This window comes from Citrus clementina, unplaced genomic scaffold (genome assembly GCF_000493195.1).
Source record: "Citrus clementina cultivar Clemenules unplaced genomic scaffold, Citrus_clementina_v1.0 scaffold_7, whole genome shotgun sequence".
NCBI classification, from domain to species: Eukaryota; Viridiplantae; Streptophyta; class Magnoliopsida; order Sapindales; family Rutaceae; genus Citrus; species Citrus x clementina.
In genome coordinates, this window is record NW_006262075.1 from 16,241,011 (window position 1) to 16,262,747 (window position 21,737).

At 32.3% G+C, this 21,737-nt stretch overlaps 3 protein-coding genes across 6 annotated transcripts; 1 reads left to right on the forward strand and 2 right to left on the reverse strand.

Annotated features, from left to right (window-relative positions):
• Window positions 1-982: 982 nt before the first annotated feature.
• LOC18037131 (uncharacterized membrane protein At1g16860) lies at window positions 983-5,554 on the reverse strand. 3 transcript variants are annotated; one of them, XM_006427708.2, is made up of 6 exons: window positions 5,358-5,554; window positions 3,583-4,346; window positions 3,354-3,480; window positions 2,404-2,559; window positions 1,723-1,934; window positions 983-1,584 (listed from the first exon to the last, which is right to left on the reverse strand). In XM_006427708.2, exons 2-6 carry the CDS (start codon window positions 4,248-4,250, stop codon window positions 1,392-1,394), a joined length of 1,356 nt encoding a protein of 451 aa, XP_006427771.1. In that variant the 5' UTR covers window positions 4,251-4,346; window positions 5,358-5,554; the 3' UTR covers window positions 983-1,391. The 3 variants fall into 3 exon arrangements, with proteins under 3 accessions (XP_006427771.1, XP_006427772.1, XP_006427773.1); XM_006427709.2 differs by having other exon boundaries at window positions 3,354-4,330; XM_006427710.2 differs by having other exon boundaries at window positions 3,354-4,346.
• A 2,632-nt stretch (window positions 5,555-8,186) lies between these two features.
• On the reverse strand, window positions 8,187-14,040 carry LOC18037154 (uncharacterized membrane protein At1g16860). Of its 2 annotated transcripts, none has more exons than XM_024180927.1 (6): window positions 13,986-14,040; window positions 13,711-13,863; window positions 11,699-12,657; window positions 9,645-9,800; window positions 9,038-9,249; window positions 8,187-8,818 (listed from the first exon to the last, which is right to left on the reverse strand). In XM_024180927.1, the coding sequence occupies exons 3-6, from the start codon at window positions 12,581-12,583 to the stop codon at window positions 8,626-8,628; spliced, it is 1,446 nt and encodes a 481-aa protein (XP_024036695.1). In that variant the 5' UTR covers window positions 12,584-12,657; window positions 13,711-13,863; window positions 13,986-14,040; the 3' UTR covers window positions 8,187-8,625. The 2 variants fall into 2 exon arrangements, with proteins under 2 accessions (XP_024036695.1, XP_006427776.1); XM_006427713.2 differs by having other exon boundaries at window positions 11,699-12,661.
• Window positions 14,041-20,311: 6,271 nt separating this feature from the next.
• LOC112096980 lies at window positions 20,312-21,430 on the forward strand. The gene is made up of 2 exons (XM_024181237.1): window positions 20,312-20,759; window positions 21,250-21,430. The coding sequence occupies exons 1-2, from the start codon at window positions 20,446-20,448 to the stop codon at window positions 21,428-21,430; spliced, it is 495 nt and encodes a 164-aa protein (XP_024037005.1). The 5' UTR covers window positions 20,312-20,445.
• The last annotated feature ends 307 nt before the right edge of the window (window positions 21,431-21,737 follow it).

Consider the following 21,737-nt stretch of genomic DNA (forward strand, 5'->3'; position numbering starts at 1 on the left):
ATTGGGTTAAAAAATGATCCAATAAACTCATTTTAACACACTCAACCCATCTTAGTTTAGTTAAATTAAGGTTGGATCGGGCCCATTGGTTGGGATGGGTACCAAGATTTCTATTTATGTTTTTCAAAAGTCATTAATAGTATTTTATTAATTAAAATTAAATGTTAATGATTTACACACACGTACGCGCACACACACACATACACACAGATTTTCAGGTGCAAGCGTCCTCATATTCTTATGCAAGCCTTATGCAAGCACGATGTTAAACCGCACGGTTAAATATAATTAATTTTTTAATACACTATAAATTAATTTTATTAAACTGCACGACTTAATAAAATATCTACATGAAAAAATTTTGAAAATATCCACACTACAAAAGAACTCTTTGTGTGTGTGTGTATAAGGACTGCCTGGTAAAATATTTGGCATCTTCGAAGATCCTACCTAGAAATCTAGAAGCAAAACTCACAAAATTATTTGATGTCAATGATTTTGAGAAGAATTCTATCCATCTATTCAGCAAACTAATTAAATGAATGCGGTGGACATGATAATTTATCTACTTCTTCTTTTAAAATATATAAACAAGTACAAGCCAGCCAAGACTTGAGTGGTGGCCAACATCATGGCCAAGATCAAAAGTAAATGTGCTTTTGAATCTTCCATGCCCTTATGATTCAACCCATTCTTTAGCTTTGAAATGAGACTCTAAATAATTGAATTATGTTTGCTTAAGAAATAAGTCAAGCCAAACATTTCTTCATATCCAAAAATTGCACATCATGATGATGGTTGTTAACAAACTACAACCAAGTTGCTTGAAAAAAAAGCCTCAACAACTTGAAAAAAAAGCAATATTTTTTCAAAAGGAAATTATGACGCTCTTCCTTTGCTAGGACACAGGCACATGTCTAAGAATTTGCCATTGATGAAAGCATCACATTGGCATATGCAAAATGAACTGTATATATAAATATATATCAACAAGCTCATCTTATACAAATTTCATGATTAAAAAAGTAAATAAACACTACAGATTGTCTGTAAAGACAATGTACTTTGATATCTCACAACAATTTTTTTTTTTTTTTTGCCTATTTAACATAACCGCAATCTGCTCACACATTAGATCCCCTACTACTCAACCAACCTTCACCACAAAAGCCATCACTCCCTAAAGGAAAAAATAAATGGCAACGAAACCTTAAAGATCTATACAAGAAGGTAATATGCAAAAACACTACCACAAACAATGCTGCCTGATCGATCATCACCATTACTCCTCACACTACTACCACCTTCACTATCCACGGCATCAAATTTTAATGGGGGAAAAATAATCTTAAACAAGCAATAGAAGGAAAAAGCTCGCGGTGCACGTACTACTAAACTGGTATGACGTCGTTCTTGGAGGCATCTTCGCATCTTAATACAATTCCGTCAAGGCTAGCTGGAACAATACATTTGGCCCATTGGCATCCTGTTGTGATAGGTTCAGGCGGAGGGACAATCATGAGCACGTTGTCATTCCTCTGAACAACTCCCATTACACTAACAGTACTTCCTTCTTTGATATACCTACAAAACGAATAGTTATAAAAGATTTGGACACTTGCCAGTGGCATGATATCACTTGTTATTTAACTAAAAGAAAGCAGCCCACACTCAGACCAATGATTACAGTGAAAACACAAACTCAAAAGGGTTAAAATTTACCCCTCTTTCAGTCGCATTATACGATCATCACTTGAAAGATTCCTCTCCGCCAACCACCTGATGAACTCCGGAGATAATTCTTCCTTGCCAGGATTGACATCAATGGCAAGGGAATCGTCAACATAAGGAGTCACCCTTGCTCCATACCCAGTTTTAACCAATGCTCTTAACCCAGACTGGAAATCAGAGATGTAGAAGTCAACCGCGCGCCTCTGCAAAATTATATGAGAAAAGAATCCAGTCAAAAGTGTGAAAAAAAACAAAGCTTAAGTGAAAATTTATCCTACATGAAAGGGAGTCCTTCGATAATGAAATATCAGCATCCCATCGATTCAACTTGTATAAACACAGGCAGAGAGATGAAGAATGTGTAATAGAAAAATGTGGAATTGGCATCTAAGGTGGTGACAGATGGTAATTAACACTCAAAAGTGAGACTTGTTCACCAACCCAGAAACCACACTTAAAGGTGAGATACCTGTATCGGTTCAAATTTCACATATTGACTTGAAGCATAAAATCAGACAAAATCAATTCATCAATTAATTGTCCTAAAAATCAAAACAAAAAAGAAATAACAAGGAGAGCTTGTCCAAAATAACTCAGGAAACAACGGCGAATACGTTTATCAGATGATAAACTATAAATCAAAATTACCATGTCACTTTTTAAATTACTCACTTCTAATGATCGGAGCCCCCAAGTAAAACGACGATGTGTGGGGTTGGCAGCTTTTGAACCCCATCCTCGGTACTCATACAAACTTGTGGATGTGTATATACATCTAGGAACTTTTTGGAAGGATGATTCCAGAGGAACATTACCGCAGGTGACAACCTTCAAGAACATAAGCAAACATTTTACACAATATCCTTCAAACGCTTTGGTAGATGATAAAGAGTTACCACAAATGAGCATACAATCAGCATCAGAAATCATGAATCATTAAGAAATTACGTCTTGAGAGATTCAATGCCCTTGTATACAGAAACATATATTTATTAGACACTCAACTCTTAGACAAACATCAGAAATTGGTCTCTCTTTCTATATCTAAGTAACCATCTGGTAACAGATTTCCTTATCATGCCCAAAAAATGAAGGGGGAAAAAAATCATAATAGTGGGCAAACATGCCGAAGTGCAAGCATAACCAGCCCACCCTTCAACTGACACATCCTAGAGAAGATGCATTATCAAGAATCCAGATTCTTCAATCCATTATCATCTTCTTCAAAGGAAAACTTATAAGAAGATGTATTGTACATGAATCCTATTGATAGCCTATCCAGCATGATATCTTTTTCTGGGGAATAAAATATAGTTAACAGAGCACTCTGATAAAAAATTTCATTTACTTTTTGGCTACTTGAATTCTTATGTGCAAAGTGAAATTCTTACTCTAAAGTTACATCTCTACTCACAATTGCAATGAACTCTTTACAACATTCAATGGTGCAAATGCAAAAAATTAAGAAAATAGTGTAAATAACTAGAAGCAGATTCAAGAGATTGGCAAGAATAATGATGCTAGACAATACAACCTGTTGATTGACCTACACTTTTTTTTTTTTTATGAAACCAACAAATACGTCTTAAAATCTAAAGGATGTTATTAAGTAAATCACATACCCCAGAGATCTTCACAAATTGACCATTCTTGGCGTTTCTAAGCTCAGCATCTGGATAACGAGCAATATAACTTATAATAGCTTTTCTTCCCCAAAAAGTATTCCAACCAAACAAAGCAGCAACACAGCTGAAAAGGACCACAACAACAATGAGCAGAATGGCATTGTGAACTGCTCCAAGAATAAAACCACCAGCTATAAATCCCATCACAAAAAGGAGAATCAATGACCAGAATATTGGCTTTGGGAAATTCCTCTTGAAGTCAAAGTCCTCATCTTGGCTAAGGACAGTGATGGCCTGATTATGAGGAACAGAGCTTGGTATTTTCATTGATCCCATAGAGTCCAAAGGACCAGACACCTTCCTTGGTGCCCCAGATGAATTAAGTGGGGCTGAAGAGATGGGTCCAGAAGTAATGAGACCAGTAGTAGGAAGAGCAGGAGCAAGGGGGCCAGAGTTTTGGCGGCCACTTGGTGTCACTCCTCCAGATTGAGGACCGGAAGACTTCTTTAATGGTTCCCCATGTTTATTAAGTGGTCCAGAATTTGACTTCTTTAATGAAGCTGAACCAGACGTGACTCCAGAAGAGACAGGACCTGACGTTGAGTAGCTAGCCCTAGAGGCAGCATTAGGCATGATAGGTCCTGAATGTGAAGCAGCACCACCAAAAGATCCAGTCCTTGAAGGAGCATTATTTATAGGTCCAGACTTCCTAGACTTGGAACCGTCAACAGGAATATCAAACATTTTCCCTAGCTCTCCGGATTTTTTTATATCGCCTCCAGTATAAGGCATGGCTACTGAGCTCATTGTTGGTGTCCTTTCTTTGGGTTGCTCTGGCCGGCCTGATACGTAAAGGCCATTGCTGAGCTGATGAGATGGGAACCTGGAACCCATCTTGCTACTCTATAAGACTCCACACAGTACCACAAACCAAAGACCACTCACAGAATGCTGATGCGATTTTCACAGCTCACCTAAGAGTAGAAATAACTATAGCAATCAGAAGGAAGAAAAAATATCAGACTCACGCCGCCATTTTGTACAAAAGTCAAGAGAAAGAAGAAGATCCAAAGCAAACCAAAAGGGTTGGGACTGAAGACTTTGGCTGAGTGCAAGATACTATCGTACGAAGACTTATTTTATGTATTTTCATGTTTTCCCACACATACAAATTCTTGATATTAATCATCTTGTACAAAGTAGAATTGCTAAATTTCATGAGGATATATTTCTCTTCTAATCGTATAGGAGTCGAGAGATAACATTTACAGACTTCTACCGTCCAAAGTTTTAAAAAAAAACAAAGATAAAAAGAGTGAGATCTAAGCCATCTAAGTTGAGAAAAGGAACATCTAATTTCAATACTTAAAACTTATTGCTTCTTGTCTATCTAATGTTCTCTAAATCATCAAACAAACAAAACAGAGAAACGTTCAAAAAGATCCGAATTTTCCATTTAAGGAAGGTTTCAAATTTCATCTAAAAAGCAACATCTGCACACATGATGATGATGATGATGATGATAATAAATGAAGAAGATCTACTATGAACAAGTAGAAAGTTCGAGTTTAAGAGCTCTCTCAAGCACAAACAAGTCCAATATAACTCCCCTACCAATGCTAAATCCAACACTTATTACTCTTAACCACAGTTCCTTATCCAACATTCTCCAGAAACAAGCGAGAAAAAAAAAAATTCAAAAGAACAAATATACCCAGTTCAACAAAAGCTACTGCAAAACAATCAGAAACTTCCATTTAGAGAAAAATTTGACCAAAACGACACCGTTCAAACGCTTCAGCTACCAAATACAAAGAAGCAATTTTTGAACTTAATTCAAGAAATTAAAACACACCCAGATCACCATTCCGAGCAAAACCCAAGAAAGTGGGAAAGATCTACGAAAACAAGCTAAGATTTTGAGTTATCTTTTTCGTCAAAGGCTAAAGATAGTAACAAAACAAGGCATTGGGAAAAAGCATAAAAATATCACAAACTTACCAGTTAAAGTAGTAGTAGCAGGACTATAGCAGTACCAGTAGTAGCAGCAGAAGAAGAAGAAGAAGAAGAAGAAGAAATCTGAAAATTTGGAGACATCTTTTGCTGTTTCTCTCACTAGAAAATGGGGAGTGTTTCTCTCTCCAGAACCTTATATGTATAAATGCGTTGTGTCTTGTGTGTGTTTGTGTTTGTGCTTGTGCTTGTGAGTGTCACTTGCGAGAGCCGCAACAACTGGTGGGTTGTCTCGTCCGGCAAAAACCTTTTTTTTTTTTTTTGCCCTTTTTCCCCCCGCAAGGTAAAATGAGTATTAAGACACTAGTTAGTAATTATTGTTTTTTTTTCTTTTTCTTTTTTATTTCATTTACAACTACAATTTTTTGGTTTATTTATTTTATAAATATTTCCTAAATTACCCATATTGAGTTTCAAATATTTAAAAGAAAATTTACTTTAAAAATAAGATTTAAATTCTTAACTTTAAGAATAATTTGATAATGACATAGTTTGAATACCTAAACGCGAGATCAGACAAATATGTTTTTTTAAAGTTTGAAGAAAAATTAATATCTATATGATACACGAACTCTTGACCTAAAAAATGAGGCCACAAAATACCTTTCATTCATCAAAAAGTGTAATTTACTAACATTCTAATTTTACTCATATGAACAAAAAAATAAAACTATTTGGACTAAATATGATATTCTAAAAAATGCACTATTTAATTTTTCTCTCTTTTCACTTAAAACCTGTTGGATAATAGAAAAGATGAAATAATTTATGGTTGATGATAATTAGAAGTACTACACTACTACTCCACCCGAAAGTGTTATGATTTGATATAGATAAGTTTCTCATTCTCTCTCACTCTCACTCTCGGTTAGGTTATTGAAATGACTTGTGGCGTCATGTTGATTTTTCTGAAATGTCAATAATACCCTTCATCATTTATCTAATTTTTTTTTAGTTTTTGAATAAATTCTCTAAATTATTAAAATCAAACAATCAAATACATTTGCAAGTATTTTTCTACTTATTTCTTTTTTTTTTAGCCCCCTTTTCTCCTCAATTTATTTAACATACTCAAGTGATAGGATAAGGTATTCCAAAAATAAAACTGTGGTCGGACCCCAATTGACCACACAAAAAAAAAATGATATTTAAAATGTAGAGATAAATTTTAGTGTTTCCACCATTTAAAATGTAACAAATATTTGACCACTAATTAATGATAAATTAAAAAACTAAACACGGAGATATCACATCAAATCTCACAATTGGTCCTTGTCAAGGACACACATAATTTCGTCTAGAAAGGAAACTGATTGTGACTTGATCAACATATTATAATGTTTTTTTTAATAGAAATTTCAAAGATTTCGGATTTTGTTTTATCTGCTACCTTATTTGTTTATTTAAATACCCTAATTAAAATTCTTTATAAATGCTAGTTGTTTTGCTTAGTGGCAGACAACAATGAATGTTCAAGCAAATCCCTGTTATAAGCAAACTGTGTTCACATCATAGGACTATTTTTTTTTTTTTTTGTCTTTTTTTTTTGTAAGAGGACTGTTTATTTTGTTAGTTTCACTTATTTAAGGAAGTTTCCCAACTTGCCCATAAAATAATTGCATTTCATTGTTTGATACATTATTACTGTTATTATTATTATTATTATTATTATTATTATTTATTTCTTTTAAAGAATAATCAGAACCCATATCAGTAGTATTCATTACACATGATGCTGAATTTTTCTTTAAGTTTTATTAATTATTAGTGATGATAATCATGTTTGTTTGTTTGCGTAAAAGGCTCTTTGTATGAAAAACAAGCTTGTCTAGATCAATTATATCAAAAATTGGTCAATATTTTAAGTCTCGCCCACAAAATCAAGTTTTCATTTGACTTTTTTTTTTCAAAAAAAAAAAAAAAAACAATAGTGAGCTATAAGAAAGATTGACCCCCTATGTAAATATCAAATTAGTTGTCCTCCATAGACGTTAGATAGTGAAATAAATAGGCTTTTGTCAATGATCCATCAGTTTAAATCAAATCCTGTCACATTCGCATTTATTAGAAAAATAACCATGAAGATTAATTAAAAATAAAATAAAACTTGCATATTCGACGGATGCTGCTGGGTCGTTCCACTGAAGACATTTATAATCAAGAAATTTTATCATTCTATAGTATTATACTATATGTTTCGGGTGATAGTAGATTTCAATGTATTTTATTTTAAATGATATGACATTCATTTATTAATTAATAAATTTCAATAACTCATTCTATTGGTAATTTTTATTTTCAAGACATTCTATCGTTCAATAATACTACACTTATTAAAGATGCATATATGAATACCTTTCACCGTAAAGTGAGCAACGTCACCCACTAAATCATTCCTCATTTTTCTTCCCCATGTTTATCATTTGTCCTTTTCCTATCTTATATTTAATAAGTTTCCGTTTTCCCTAATGATTTTCCTTTAAAATATGCCTATGTTATCTTATTTTTGTTGCCATAACTACCACAACGTAGAACACCCAACTACAATGCAAATGAGGTAAAAAGGGTGGGAAACATCATACATCAAATGCAATAATCAACTCAATATTTTTGGATTAAGCAAAGCAACATTCAAATTGAAACAACTGGATTTCCGGTTACAGAAATAGGAAAAAGAATCTTTAACAATAAAAGAAATAATTTTATCCATCAAGTATTTCCTTCTATACAGGGAATCCAAGGATGCAAACACTTGACCAGAAAAAGGAAAAAAAAAACTGAAATAAAGAAATAATAATAACTCCACAAAGAAATCTAATAAATGGACCAACAAATGGAATCAAATATAATGCCAAAATACACTACATTAACAGATTTTTCAGCATTGAACTGGGGATGAACAAATTAAAGTACAAGTGGAAGTGTAAATCTGTCCGTAAACGTTTCGATTTTTTGGCCACATTACAGCAATCTGCTCAAATATGTAATATTTTTCCACTACATCAAAGGCCAGCCCCATTAATCTTCAATCCCCTAAAAAATGAAAAAGCAATCCCCAAAACTATACACCAAGTTGAAGGAAAGGAAGAAAGGAAAAGAGGGGGGAAAAAGGGAACCCAAAACCCAATTTTAAACCATCACATTAATAATCCTTATCACTACAAAACCACCACACACCATCATCAAATTAGTAGAGAGAACTAATATTTTCCAACTGGGTAACACGTGAATAAGTTTTTGATGCACATACTACTTACTAGACAGGGATGACATCGTTGTTTGATGTATCTTCACATCTTAAAATGATACCCTCAAGGCTAGCTGGAAAGATACATTTGGTCCATTGCCATCCAGTTGCTATGGGTTCAGGGGGAGGGACAATCATTAGGACATTATCATTTCTCTGAACGATTCCCATTACACTAACTGTGCTACCTTCTTTAATGTACCTGCAAAAAAAAGCAATTTTAAAACCATGAGCGATGAACTTACTGAAACCATAAACATGGGTTTAAGTCTTGATTGTCAACTTCAATAAAGTTGCATAATGTACTTCTGCAGTTATTTAATTGAACAAAGAAACACCATTAGGATGTGGTCCTGCAGTGCACTTGAAATAATCCATCAACTACAAAGAACTTAATACTCAACAGGAGAGAGTAATTTACCCTTCTTTCAATCGCATCAGTCGATCATCGCTTGAAAGACTTTTTTGTCCCAACCACCTTATAAACTCTGGTGACAAGTCTTTGTTCTCTGGTTTAATATCAATAACAACAGAATCATCGACAAAAGGAGTTACTCTTGCACCACTTCCAGTCTTAACCAGTGCTCTCAACCCAGATTGGAAATCAGAAATGTAGAAATCAACAACATGCCTCTGTCAAACAACACAAAAATTCAAGTGAGACATGCACATACTGAAACCTCCAAGGTAAGACTATTTGTTCCAGTGGGAACACAACACATCCCTTGACACTGGAAGATAGGTATTATACATTTCAATCCAAACATTTATAATTAGACAATTATAACCTCAAATGGCATCCAACTACCAGGTCAGTATACAAAGGACTATAATCCATTTTGACCATATTCTTTGTATCAAAGGTCCTTGATAATTGGTTTCATTAAGAAAGAAAATCTCTTGGACTTAATTTTTTCAATCTAAAGTCTAAAAGTGCAAAATTAAAATGCCTTTTTCCCCTTTAAGAACTTCCAGACTAGTTAAAAAAGAAATTAGGGATTTGAAAGATGAACATTCATGGTACTAACCTCCAGTGACCTCAATCCCCATGTAAAATGACGATGTTTAGGGTTGGCTGGTTTTGAGCCCCATGCTCGATACTCATATAAGCTAGTTGACGTATAGACACATCTAGGAACCCTTCGGAATGATGATTCAAGGGGCACATTACCACAGGTAACCACCTTCAAGAATATATACAAACAAGCATCAATAAATATCATAGTGTTCTGTTAACCAAGTCAAAAACCAATAGTAAAACCATCGGAAAAGTATCAGCCAGGCTCTCAAGCCACAGATATTAGGTCTATCAAAGAAATTATTGTTCTTCAATTCAGTGCCCATATGAAGTTGATATTTCTGATGAATGTTTTACCTACTAATAAAGCTATCCATTACTGACACATTAAATACCCACACGTATAGATATCATTGCTAATTATAAAATATTCAACAAGATTTTCTTCATATAAATGACTCTCAGTTCACAAACCTCTTTTAGGAAAAATATGTCACAGATTTGTATATAAGTGACAAACAAATTATAGTACAAGAAGGATAGAGTGAAATGAAATTCAACAAAACAAATGATGTAAGTTTTCCTTTTTCTGCAGTCTTCTCATAAAAAAGGCACTTATGGGTTGCACTGAATTCCTAGAGTATCCCATATTGGACTGCAAGTACCCTCTTTCCAATTTGAACATGTAGAACTGTTGCTGAAAATGTTATCAAGCAACTTCTATTTGATTCAGTTAATCCTAGAATCCGAGGTCTTCTGATTAGTAAGTAGTTCTTAACTTAGGTATACAACACGCCCTCTATATCTCATTCCTTTCATAGTAAGTTATGAAAAATAAAGCTCCGGATGGCATTTCCAAGTTACAAAGAATACACCTTATGTAATTCATCAAAGAAGCAGCAAAGCTCGAAGTCCTCTTTGTAACAACCAAATGGTTAGGCAATGACAAGACCTGTGAGTTATAGACTTAAATGATGGCCAGGATTTGCTGTGATAATAGACCCAGAAAAAAACAGAAAATGAGTAGGGAAAAAGATAGAACATAAAGCTAGCCGCACATTTGGAATTCTAAGGATCACTCATTCGAATTTCAGGAATCTCCCCTGAAATTAGATGCATCACACACAAAAACAATGGAAATTACCACACACAAACACTAACCCCAGAAACAACTTCTTCCAAAATTTTCTCCCAAAAAAGTAACCTTACATCCCAATTTCATAGCCACAAAGAAGGTTACCTCCTGCTACAGTTCTTAACAGCAATGTTTTGAAGCTGCTCGGGATGCTTATAAGCAGCTAAAATTTGAGATTTTCTAACAAAAACATAGTTAACAAGATGCGACTGAGGCCAATTAATGATGTAGCCTTGAAGGAACTAACCAGCCTTAAATCTTTGAAAAACCAAATAAGTTGGTATCAAGAAAGGGAGGAGAGCAGGTTTGAGATACTCCATTTTTACTTCAACCACATAATTTACCATATAGAAAAAAAAATGTATTGTTGGTTATAATGAATTCCTTTAGAAATTATTTTTTGTGAACTTAAAATCAAGAGTTAACTTCATTACTAAGTGTGATGCAATTTTTTGGTGCTTTGGTGTATCTTTCAAAAGGGAAGAATTAAATAGCTTTCTTAATCATTAAATACAATTCTTCCTTGCCGTAATTAAAGTTGGTTTGGGAAAATTACTGCCGAACCTATCCTTGTTAACCTTGGAACGGTAGAAGAATTGCTATAAATAATTGTGGTAACGGTTTGTAAAATTTGGGAACAGGAATACTAAATGCATACAAAAGTTTTTGTTCTCATGGTAATTCTATTGATCAACCTAATATTTATGTAGATGCACATGCTTACAGCTTGTTAGTAATTCTATTGATAAAGTAGCTCTACCAATTTTTTTTTTTTTCCCTTCACTTCTGACGAGTAAAGCTGATCAAAAAAACTCCCAAGGTTACATTCCCTGCCCTAAAGTATAAATCTATCGCATTATCTGCATGCTAAACAAAAGTAACACATAAATGACAAAAAAATTTCTATTGGAATAAGTTGAGTTACATACCCCAGTGACCTTCACAAATTGCCCACTTTTTGCAGTTCGGAGATCAGTATCTGGATGACAAGAAATGAAATCTGTGATAGCTTTTCTTCCCCAACAAGTATTCCAAATGAATATTGCAGCAATCACAGCAAAAAGAACCAAGACAACAATGAGGAGAATGGGGTTGTGGACAGCACCAAGAATAAAACCACCAGCAATAAATCCCATCACAAATATCAGAATCACCAACCATAACACTGGCTTTGGGAAGTTCTTCCTGAAGGAGTAGTCATCTTCCTGAGTAATGGTAGTAACAGCCTGGTTTTGTGCAATCGAGGAACTGTTCATTTTGATCGATCCTGAAGAATCCAAAGAACCAGATAGTTTTCGAGGAGCCCCAGATGAATTTAGGGGGCCCGAAGAAATTGGACCAGATGTGATGAGACCGGTTGCTGGGAGACTTGGTGGAATAGGGCCCGAGTTTTGTCGAGTTGCTCCACCAGATTGAGGGCCGGATGACTTCTTAATCGGTTCCCCATGTTTATTTAATGGTCCAGAATTTGTCTTCTTCATTGAGCTTGAACCAGGCCCTCCAGAAGATATAGGACCCGATACATTATAGCCAGCACGACCTGCAGCATTAGGAATTGATCCTGAATGTGTTGCAGCCCCTGCAAAAGATCCAGTTCTTGAAGGAGCACCGGTTATGGGCCCAGATTTCCTAGACTTAGCACTATCCATAGGGATATCAAACATTTTACCCAGTTCTCCAGACTTCTTGATGTCACCACCTGTATAAGGCATGGCTACTGAACTCATTGTTGGAGCCTTTTCTTTAGGCTGCTCAGGCCGACCTGACACAAAAAGGCCATTGCTGAGCTGATGAGATGGGTACCTGGAACCCATCAAGCCTCTTCAGCAGAACCCAAAAGAGAGAAGACAATGAAGACCACCAAGAGGAAGCTGAAGAAGAAGTTTTCCTTGCTGTGCAAAAGGTGAAGGAAATAAGTCAAAATGCTTTAAAACATTTCCTAAACAACAAATTGGTTGCAAAGAACACAGCGTAACTAATGTGCTGCTTGTATTTGCCGCTTGCATCCAGTAGATGTAGAAATGCAACTGCAGCTAAGTATATGTCATCTCTGATTTCCAGTTAAACCAGGACAAGTGTGGGATTTTGTGGTCACATAGTTAACATCAAAATGGAAAATTAGATGGGGAAAAAATACACCACATATACACAAAGAGGCCAGATGCAAAGTTCAAAAACCACTATATATAAAGATTGATAAGAGAAGATTATTTGCATCACTGGCAACCCAATGGCAGTTTTTCATATGCCAAATGTACATAATTTTTTACTACCACCAAAATACTCTTATTTGAAACAAAGCACCTATACTGAAAAAGTAAAAGACCCCATCAAAATCTAGAATTACAAATGAATTTTAAGCCTGTTACCTACCCAATCCACACAGTCAACATACATGAACAAGCACAAACAGATCTGCAAATCTAAACAACGGATAAACAAAACAATGAAAAATTAAAAATAAATTTTAACAAGCTGAGCAAAAGTTCCTCTTTTCAAGTCCTAAATGATCAAAAACACTTACATTCTTCACCTACCATCATTACTCCATAAAATTTCATACAGAAAACTAAATTACACACAAGATCACACGAAACAATCCCGGTGATAGAACTCACCCTTAAAAACCAGTTTTTAACGCAAGAGTGCCCATCAGCTCATATACTCATTAATATTCCTGCTTTTAGTCAATGTGGGATCCAGGCTTGTAACAGATCAGTGAACTTGAAAATCATTCTTCCTCTTATTCCTAATTTCCCACCCCCAAACACAAACTCTTAAAAAGTTTTACGAAAATTCCTCGACCCACATTCTTCCATCTGATTTTCCCACATAAAAAATACTAAAAAATCTAATACAAATTTTAAAATAAGCCATTTTCAGAAAAAAAAAATCAAAGCAAAAATAAGTCCATGAAAAGAGTAAACAGTTAAGCAAATACCTGAAAATCAAATGTGGGTATTTGTTAAATCAATGAAACCAGTTGGATATTCGAGTGATGCTAGTGAAAGAAGAAGCGACGATAGTGAGATCCCATCTGCGAAATCAGTCACAATCTTGAAAGAGCCGCAACAACTGGTGGGTTGTCTTCTACCTGCAAACAAAAAAATAAAAATAAAAATTCAACTTAGCTGTGAATTAAAAAATAAAAATAAAATAATTGTGTTATTAATTTAATATTGATATCATTAAAATAATATTTACATGAAAACTCACCTTTCGCCTTCTCTCCCTCTCTCTCTCTCTCTCAAATTATATGTTAGAATTTGAGTGCACTGATGCTATTTTGGAATTGTCCAATATGTCCCTCCCATGTTTCTTTTATTGTTTTGATGGGTTAATATCAAACTACCACCTATTGTTTTAGAACTTCTCATCGCGACCCTAAACTTTTAATAGCATCTTCCGTTAAGATGATGGTAAATTAGACGTTATCTATATATATATCGAGGATCATGTTTCTGAAAAAGAAAGAAATAATTCAAAATTAAAAAAAAAGACATGATGCTTTAATATGATTTTTTTATACATATCTAGAAATAAAAAAATGAGTAGAAAAAATTAAGTTGTGAAATAAATAGTGCTAGGCATCTCAAAAGTTCATTATAAATATGTTAAATTCACGAAGAGGATGGTGAGATGCTGTAATTAATTATCGTGGAACTTATGAAATATTATCAACCACTCGATTAATAACAATTTATATGTTGCATCATTACGGATGAAATATAGTACAAAAGTTTAAGATACCTATCATTACTCGATTCCTTTATTACAAAAGACAATAGAGTGAATTGCTATAACCACCACCATTTTAATCATCAGTCTTTGACGTACGACACTAAAATAATAATTTTGTCATCCTTGCAATCGTTTTATGTCGCACTCCATCGCCTTTTCGTAGAAAACACCCTTTACGATCCATTGTCTTCTTGACCATTACGGTATACTATTTTATTTGTTCTTAAAGATTGTTTGATTTATGTCTAAATATCAAATATGGCTCAATTCTAATAAATAAATATTGCTTTAAATATGAACACCAAATATGACTTAATTTTAGTTATAGGATGTTTAAAAAATATGTTTATTTTTTAACTTGGTATTAAATTACTTGATAGTTACGACTAAATAGAATATCTATATCAAATTGACTAAATGTCATTTAACAATAATTTAAAAAGTACCCGTTGTGAATTTTATTTGTTCCATACTAGTTCCTATATCCTATAGGGTTTATCTATTCTTCTATTTTCCTATATGTTATATTCCGATATTATGAAAGAAAAAAATATGTTTGCATTTAAAATTCAGATTTTAATTTTTGTTTTCTATTTATTTTCAATTTTATAATAAAAAATTGCATCAATCATTTTTATTTTTTTATAACATAAAATATCCAACACATGTAATATTCTTTTATTTTATGTAGCTGGAACCAGAGAGGCACCCACTAGACTCCAGCCAAAGCCGAGCCAACACTTAAAATAAAAAATTATTTAATGGGCCAATAATTTCTGGCCCCTCAAATTTTCACATTTTCATAAATAAAAACATAGCTGGTCAATATGTATCATATAGGTCCCTGACACGAGACGAGTGACAAAGTTGATGGAATTTATCAAATAAGATGGAATAATCAATGGAAATAAATCAATATCACAAGCAACAAGCATACCAAAAATTAATGGTAACTGATTTTTCATAAAATGTTTCTAGTGTGGTTGTATTAAAATTTTATTTTTAGGTCATTAATACGTGCACTTGTGTTATAGGATAATACTAGTACACATATGATAATACAAGTACACAATATTAATTTTTTTTTTAATAACATAAGATAATATGAGTTTATAAACTAGAAATAAGATTCGCATCTACACAAACATTATCCCAACAATAGTATAGAATTACCCATTATAAATGTATAAAGTTATTTGCTTATTTTCCTTCTTTACTGCTTCAATTTTTGTAAAAAATCAGTTAAAAATATTCCAATGTTCAAATTAATGTTTGTGTATTAAAAAAATTTAAGTGAGTTCAAGTCAACATTTTGCATGTTCAAGTTAGTAAAACACAGACAGATAAAGTATGTTATAGTCAATATTTGTATGTGCTTCAAAAGGAAAAGTCAAAAATTTGTCTATGAAAAATTTTCCAAGAGAAGAGAAAATGAAGAAAAGTGGGGAAAAAAAATTGATTCTAGAATATATGAATAAGTAGTGACAGCTGGATTTTGAGAAAAAAAATGGCTAATTTCCTTGTGCATAGAGCTGGTCTGTTCATTGTGATGAGTGTTGACTTTCCAAATTATAAAAAAGGACATAAAATTATAATATAATTTATATTTTGATTAAATTTCACTTTATTATAACAAGTTCTGTAAACATACTTTTTCATAATAAAATGATTGTCATTAGGTAATTTATTTCTTCTTTATTTCATAATTATTTTGATTTTATCAACAAAATGAATTGCATCATATATTATGATTAAAAAAATAGTTACGATTTTTTATTTATAAAGACATCTTAATGTAACTAAATTCGTATTTATCATTTTATGTAATTTTGAGGGATATTAGAACCATGATCACGAAAGTGGGGTGTTATACGGATATTGAAGGGGTGTTGAAAGTATTACTTCTTACTTTGGTCAAGCGATTGACACTCTTGTTTTGGGCTGAAATTTTTTATTGGGTTTAGCTATTGTTTATTTGGATGGGCTTGTGGCCCATCACTTTTTGTCCGTTCTTTGTAGTAGTGATGTTTAACTTGCTAATTTTATTTCACCAGCCCCACTTTTCAATTACCTCATTAAAAATTTCAAACTTATCTTTATTTCTCAACATACTCACTTAATTCTGAATGTACCCTTATTATAATTTTTCTCTTTTTCCCAACACCCACCATATAAAACTTATCAAATCTATTTTAAGAAGGAAAAAGAAACTCCTATAATCACTATAAACTCTCTCTTTCTTTTTAATCATTACCATAACCCCCAAAAAAAGATTTGATACTTCTTCATAATTCTCTGTTGAGTACTGAGATTAATTTCTTACATGATTACAAATGTAGAGTATACAATATTTGAGAAGAGATAATAATTAAAAAAGTTAAAAAATTAGGATTTAAGAAATTAGATTATCTAAATTAGGTATTAATAGAAATTATCATATGGGTGTATTTAAAATCTATTTGTCCTTTGAAGTCATTCCATATAATGATAAAATAGGTATTAGTATAAAAGTGATTAGTGGGGACTTGTGAGATATAATGGTGGGGGTGGGGGGGGGGGGGGGAGACTATACAACCCCCTGGTCCTTTTAGAACGGAAACTTCTGCTGCATCAGATTCATATCAGAAATCAAACATCCATACAAATCTACAAGGGTGAGACTATTTGAACTCACTAAACTACTCACTAAGCTCACTTTAAAATATATATTTTTTGTGATCAAAATACCCTTAAATTAAAGTACAATTATGGACAAAAAAAGAAAAGAAAAGAATTTTTACTCTATGAACCCATCTTTTACATTCAACATAATTTTGTTGAAGTCTAATTAAACCCAAATCGACTAAAGGCATGATACTTCTTCCAAGCCTCATATTTTTGTTAACTGGACACATGTAATTACATTAAAGGTAACAAAGTTGGTGGTTATGTCATCGATGGCGATGACAACCTCCTTCCTCTGTAGCGGCCAGCTAAGCTTGGGTTAACATTGGCCGAAGACTTGCTGTTGTTGCAAGTGCAGCAAAAGGAGCAAATGGTGAAGGTGAAAGACAAAAAAGTTAGATTGAATGTTGAGGCCAGCAATGGAAATGGGTGGAGGAGTTGCAGCAGCTGCATCTGTTTGCTCTGTTGCATAAATTTACTTACATTCAATCTATGAAATTTACTTTCAGATGTTGTGGCTTATTTTATGTTGGTGACTACTAAGAAAGCAATGATATGAATATATATTGTTTGTTTGTTGCCTCCATGGAGAATTTGAATAATCTACATGTTGAATCTAAGGTTGAGACATTGTTAAATGGATGTAAAATGGGATGAGTAATGTTTGGCTCAAAATGTTGACACTAGAGCCATATTAATGCAAGGCTTTGCCGAACAAGGATTGACTAGCCACAACAATTTCCTGTCGGAAGGCAATTTCATCTCAAAAAATAATGGTAAGAAGGATGAAAGTGTGCTGTAGCTATACTTTTCTGAATCATATTAATAAAGGAAATTTTCAGTTTAATGAAAAATAAAGGAAAAAAACCATTTATTAAGGGTTATAAATGAATTTAATGAGTGAAAACATTATCATTATAAAAATTAGATTTAGTGAGGGTATATTAGGTATTTAATAGGGTTTATCTAGTAAAATTTAAAATTTCAAAATTTAAGGGTGGGTTTATAGAGTAAATGAGTTTAAAAAATAATTTAGTGGGTTCAAATAGTTTCAACCAATCTATAATTACTGTCATCAACATCAACTATCATCAATAATCATAACTAGCAATTAACTATAGCTATTGATGACTTATTTTATGAAAAAATAACTATAATTTAGCAATCATTCTTTATAATGAATTAGAAATTATACTCAATAAATATAGTAAAATTTCTATAATTTATACTCGTTTATACAAGTCTAACTTTAATGTTAAAAAATATTAGTCTAACTTTAATGTTAAAAAATATTAGTAAAATCTCTATAATTTAATACTAAATAAATTAATAATCTCTATTTATATGATAACTTTTCGTTGTCCCAACTTGGACTAAAGGGCTAAGTTAATAATTTCAATAAATTAATAATAAGATATATATTTTTAAATTCTTAAACAGCTTTATGGTCCCATTCATATCATAAATTAATAATTTGCTGAAATTACAAATATAATTGTTATAATATTTTGTTAAATAAAATATAACTCTATTATTTCTTAGTTTTTCTTGAAATTTACAAATAAAATATAACAGTTGGATCTCATCTCTAATTTTGCTTTTACTTCTAGAAGTTTTCAGGATTGAATTCTAAAATTGCAAGAATTTTAAAATTTTTTGGGTTAATTCATTTTTGACTGATGGATTGATAAAATACAATGAATTTTTAGTTGATTAAAATGTTCATTGAATTGCATATACACTCTATGAAATTAATAAATCATTAATTTATTGATTAATTAATACCTCTTTAAATTAACAAGTTTTGTATAGTCCCAACTTTATTAATTTATAAAAATGTTACTGTAGTTCTAAAATTTTTAAAACTTATTCAAACAAGAGAAAATTGCACGAGAGTTGTAGTTCAGGTCCCTATGGAAGCCTCCCATTTCCTCTTCTAATTAGAAGTTAGGTAGAGATAGATATCTACCCTCGACTTGTGGGTAGAGCATATATCATTACAATATTTATGAGGATGAAAATTTAGGTTACGCCATAATAAAATTGAAATAGTGGTTCGAGTAGATTTTAATATAAATACCAATAAACATCTAATTACACAATGCATATCAGTAATTAAGAAAAAAGAAAGAGAGAGAGAGAATTTTATGTGTCCTCAAAGGGTCTATATAATAATTTTTAAAAATGATGGAATTTTTTTAACCATTTCACCATATGACGACTGTCCTTTATAAATGAATGCTTAGTAAATTAGTAACTTTAATTAAATAATAAAACCTTCTAATCCTGACTTAGGGCAATGTAATAGTTTAATAAACTTGCTAAATGAATAAGATAATACCTTTTTTTATATCCTTTACTGCCCAGTTAAAATATAAATCAATAATTAGTCAAATAGAAAAAAAAATTAATAATAATTAACATATAAAATTCATAATATTAATGAGCTTTTATTTACAACTTCAATACTCAACTCTTTTTTAAAAATACGTTCTAATGATTTGTGATTAACATAAAATTAATCACCAATATATTTATAGAGTTTATGTTCTTTGCATTTAAGCAATTGCAACACTTTTATCTTTTTAGAGTATTGAATTTGAAAAGTACGTACATAAATTCTATGTCTATATACTTATATTGATATTTAGGTTTCTATGTACGGGTTCATAATATTTATTAATATTTTTAGTATATACATGACAACTTTTGAAACTCATGAATGTTAGTCAAGCAAATAGTATACATACCAAAACGACATAAGTTATTAAAATATCAAATTCTTCTTAAATTAATAAAAATATATTTGCCCAATATATTAATACATTATTTATTTATTGATAAATAAATAATCTCTCTAAAATAATATTTTTTTTTCTTAATTCCGACAAATATTGATTTATTTGAAAACATTTTTTCTCATTTTTTTTTTTAAAAGAAAGAAAGAAAGAAAGAAAGATAAACACAACAACACGTACATGCTTGTAGAGCTTGAAATGGACAGCCAGCCGGCGAACTGGAGAATCAAGCAGAAGCCACGTAGCTTAAAATGTCTGCATAAAGTTTGGTGCAAACTACAAACGTGTCAAATAATTAAGAGACCCATGATCTGCCGACTGCTGTAAGCACTTCTTCTTCTCCCATTTTTATCTGCTCTTGCTTTTATATATTTATATACAAAATTCAATAATTATATTTCTATTTATTAATTCCTTCTGCTGGGTTAGCATATATAATTCCTGACCAAAAAAAAAAAAAAAAATTATAATTAATGGGTCGACATAATAGATCATCAGGAACAAGAAGTGCTGCTTTTCGGGTGATAATTATTTTGTGCATGCTTTTCATATTTGTTTCCGCTTTTGGAGATGAAGATATACAGAAGAGCTTTGACGATGATCGTCATAGCGAACATGAAGAAGCCGCAGAAGAAGTGAAAGAACCGTCTACTACTTTAGAGACGTTGAAAAGCACTTTTGCTCTTTATACAAGTGCTTCTCCTTTAAGCAGCAGCAGCAGCTATTGGGGCAAACTCAAAGCGTCCTTGAATCGAGCTCAAGCATACCTCTTCCCTCCTAATCTTGAGTAAGTATCGTTAATTAATTTTACTTCAGCCATCTACTACGTATTTTTAGATTAAAAATATTTATTTATGCATTTAATTTCTCTGCGATTTTATTGGTTAAAATTTAAATTAAATACGTGCAAAAACTTAATACTAGCTAGTTTAGATTTTTAAGTAAACAATAAAAATAATCACATTTGGCTATTATGAGGTCGGTAAATTTTTTTTTTACGTTGAAGTAATTAGAGGTTTCGAACTAATTAAGAAGTTACGGTTTGAACTCTGTTTTTTATGTTGAGGTTTAGAAATATTTTATTTGCCTTATCGATTTTTAAAAAGAAAAAAAATAATTGATACATTTTGTTAGTGTGCTGGTTTGTCAGAAATTAATCAATAATTTTGAAATTTGGGGAAGCATTTAAAATTAGTAACATTAAATCTTTTATGAAATTGTCATAAACAACTAATTAATATCTAACAAGCAGATTAATTATTTTTATTAATGGTCAGTTTTAGGGGAAGTAATAATGAAGCAGGGGCGATTAAAAATCCAAGTGGTGGGGAGAAGGTGAAAGCAGCAGTGCGCAAAAAGTACGGAGAGGAGCAAAGAAACCGTGGAGCAATCGGCTCAACTGCTGCTGAAATTTGCAGGGGAAAAACAATGCCAGAAAAGTCCAGGGGAGAAAATTAAAAAAGACTTTTTCTCATCACGAGGCTCTGGATTAAGTTTTTAAATTAATTAATATATGTAATTGGTAAGGCTTTTTTCTTTTTTTTTTGGGGGGGGGGGGGGGGGTGGAAAAAAAGAAATTGTGCCGGGATCACACTAAAAAAAAGTGGGATTTCTTCTTATTCCCTTGGGGGGTTGTGTGGGATGAGAAAATAAAAAAATAGTGTTTCTCTTGGCCAAAAAAAAATTTTTGGAGAGAGAAGAAAAAAAAAAGTTGTTGGGTCTCCCCAACACTTTATGAGAGAAAAAAGAAAAGGAGAGAGTCTCT

What these genes read in the sequence shown, in the direction of transcription:
- LOC112096980 (XM_024181237.1), top strand. Translation starts at nt 20,446, where the DNA reads ATGGGTCGACATAATAGATCATCAGGAACAAGAAGTGCTGCTTTTCGG. An exon ending in CTCTTCCCTCCTAATCTTGA is followed by an intron (nt 20,760 to 21,249) that starts GTAAGTATCGTT and finishes ATTAATGGTCAG; the next exon opens with TTTTAGGGGAAGTAATAATG.
- LOC18037154 (XM_024180927.1), bottom strand. Translation starts at nt 12,583, where the DNA reads ATGGGTTCCAGGTACCCATCTCATCAGCTCAGCAATGGCCTTTTTGTG. An exon ending in AATTTGTGAAGGTCACTGGG is followed by an intron (nt 9,801 to 11,698) that starts GTATGTAACTCA and finishes ATATTCTTGAAG; the next exon opens with GTGGTTACCTGTGGTAATGT. An exon ending in GGGGATTGAGGTCACTGGAG is followed by an intron (nt 9,250 to 9,644) that starts GTTAGTACCATG and finishes GTTGTTTGACAG; the next exon opens with AGGCATGTTGTTGATTTCTA.
- LOC18037131 (XM_006427709.2), bottom strand. Translation starts at nt 4,250, where the DNA reads ATGGGTTCCAGGTTCCCATCTCATCAGCTCAGCAATGGCCTTTACGTA. An exon ending in GGGGGCTCCGATCATTAGAA is followed by an intron (nt 1,935 to 2,403) that starts GTGAGTAATTTA and finishes ATAATTTTGCAG; the next exon opens with AGGCGCGCGGTTGACTTCTA. An exon ending in ATAATGCGACTGAAAGAGGG is followed by an intron (nt 1,585 to 1,722) that starts GTAAATTTTAAC and finishes TTCGTTTTGTAG; the next exon opens with GTATATCAAAGAAGGAAGTA.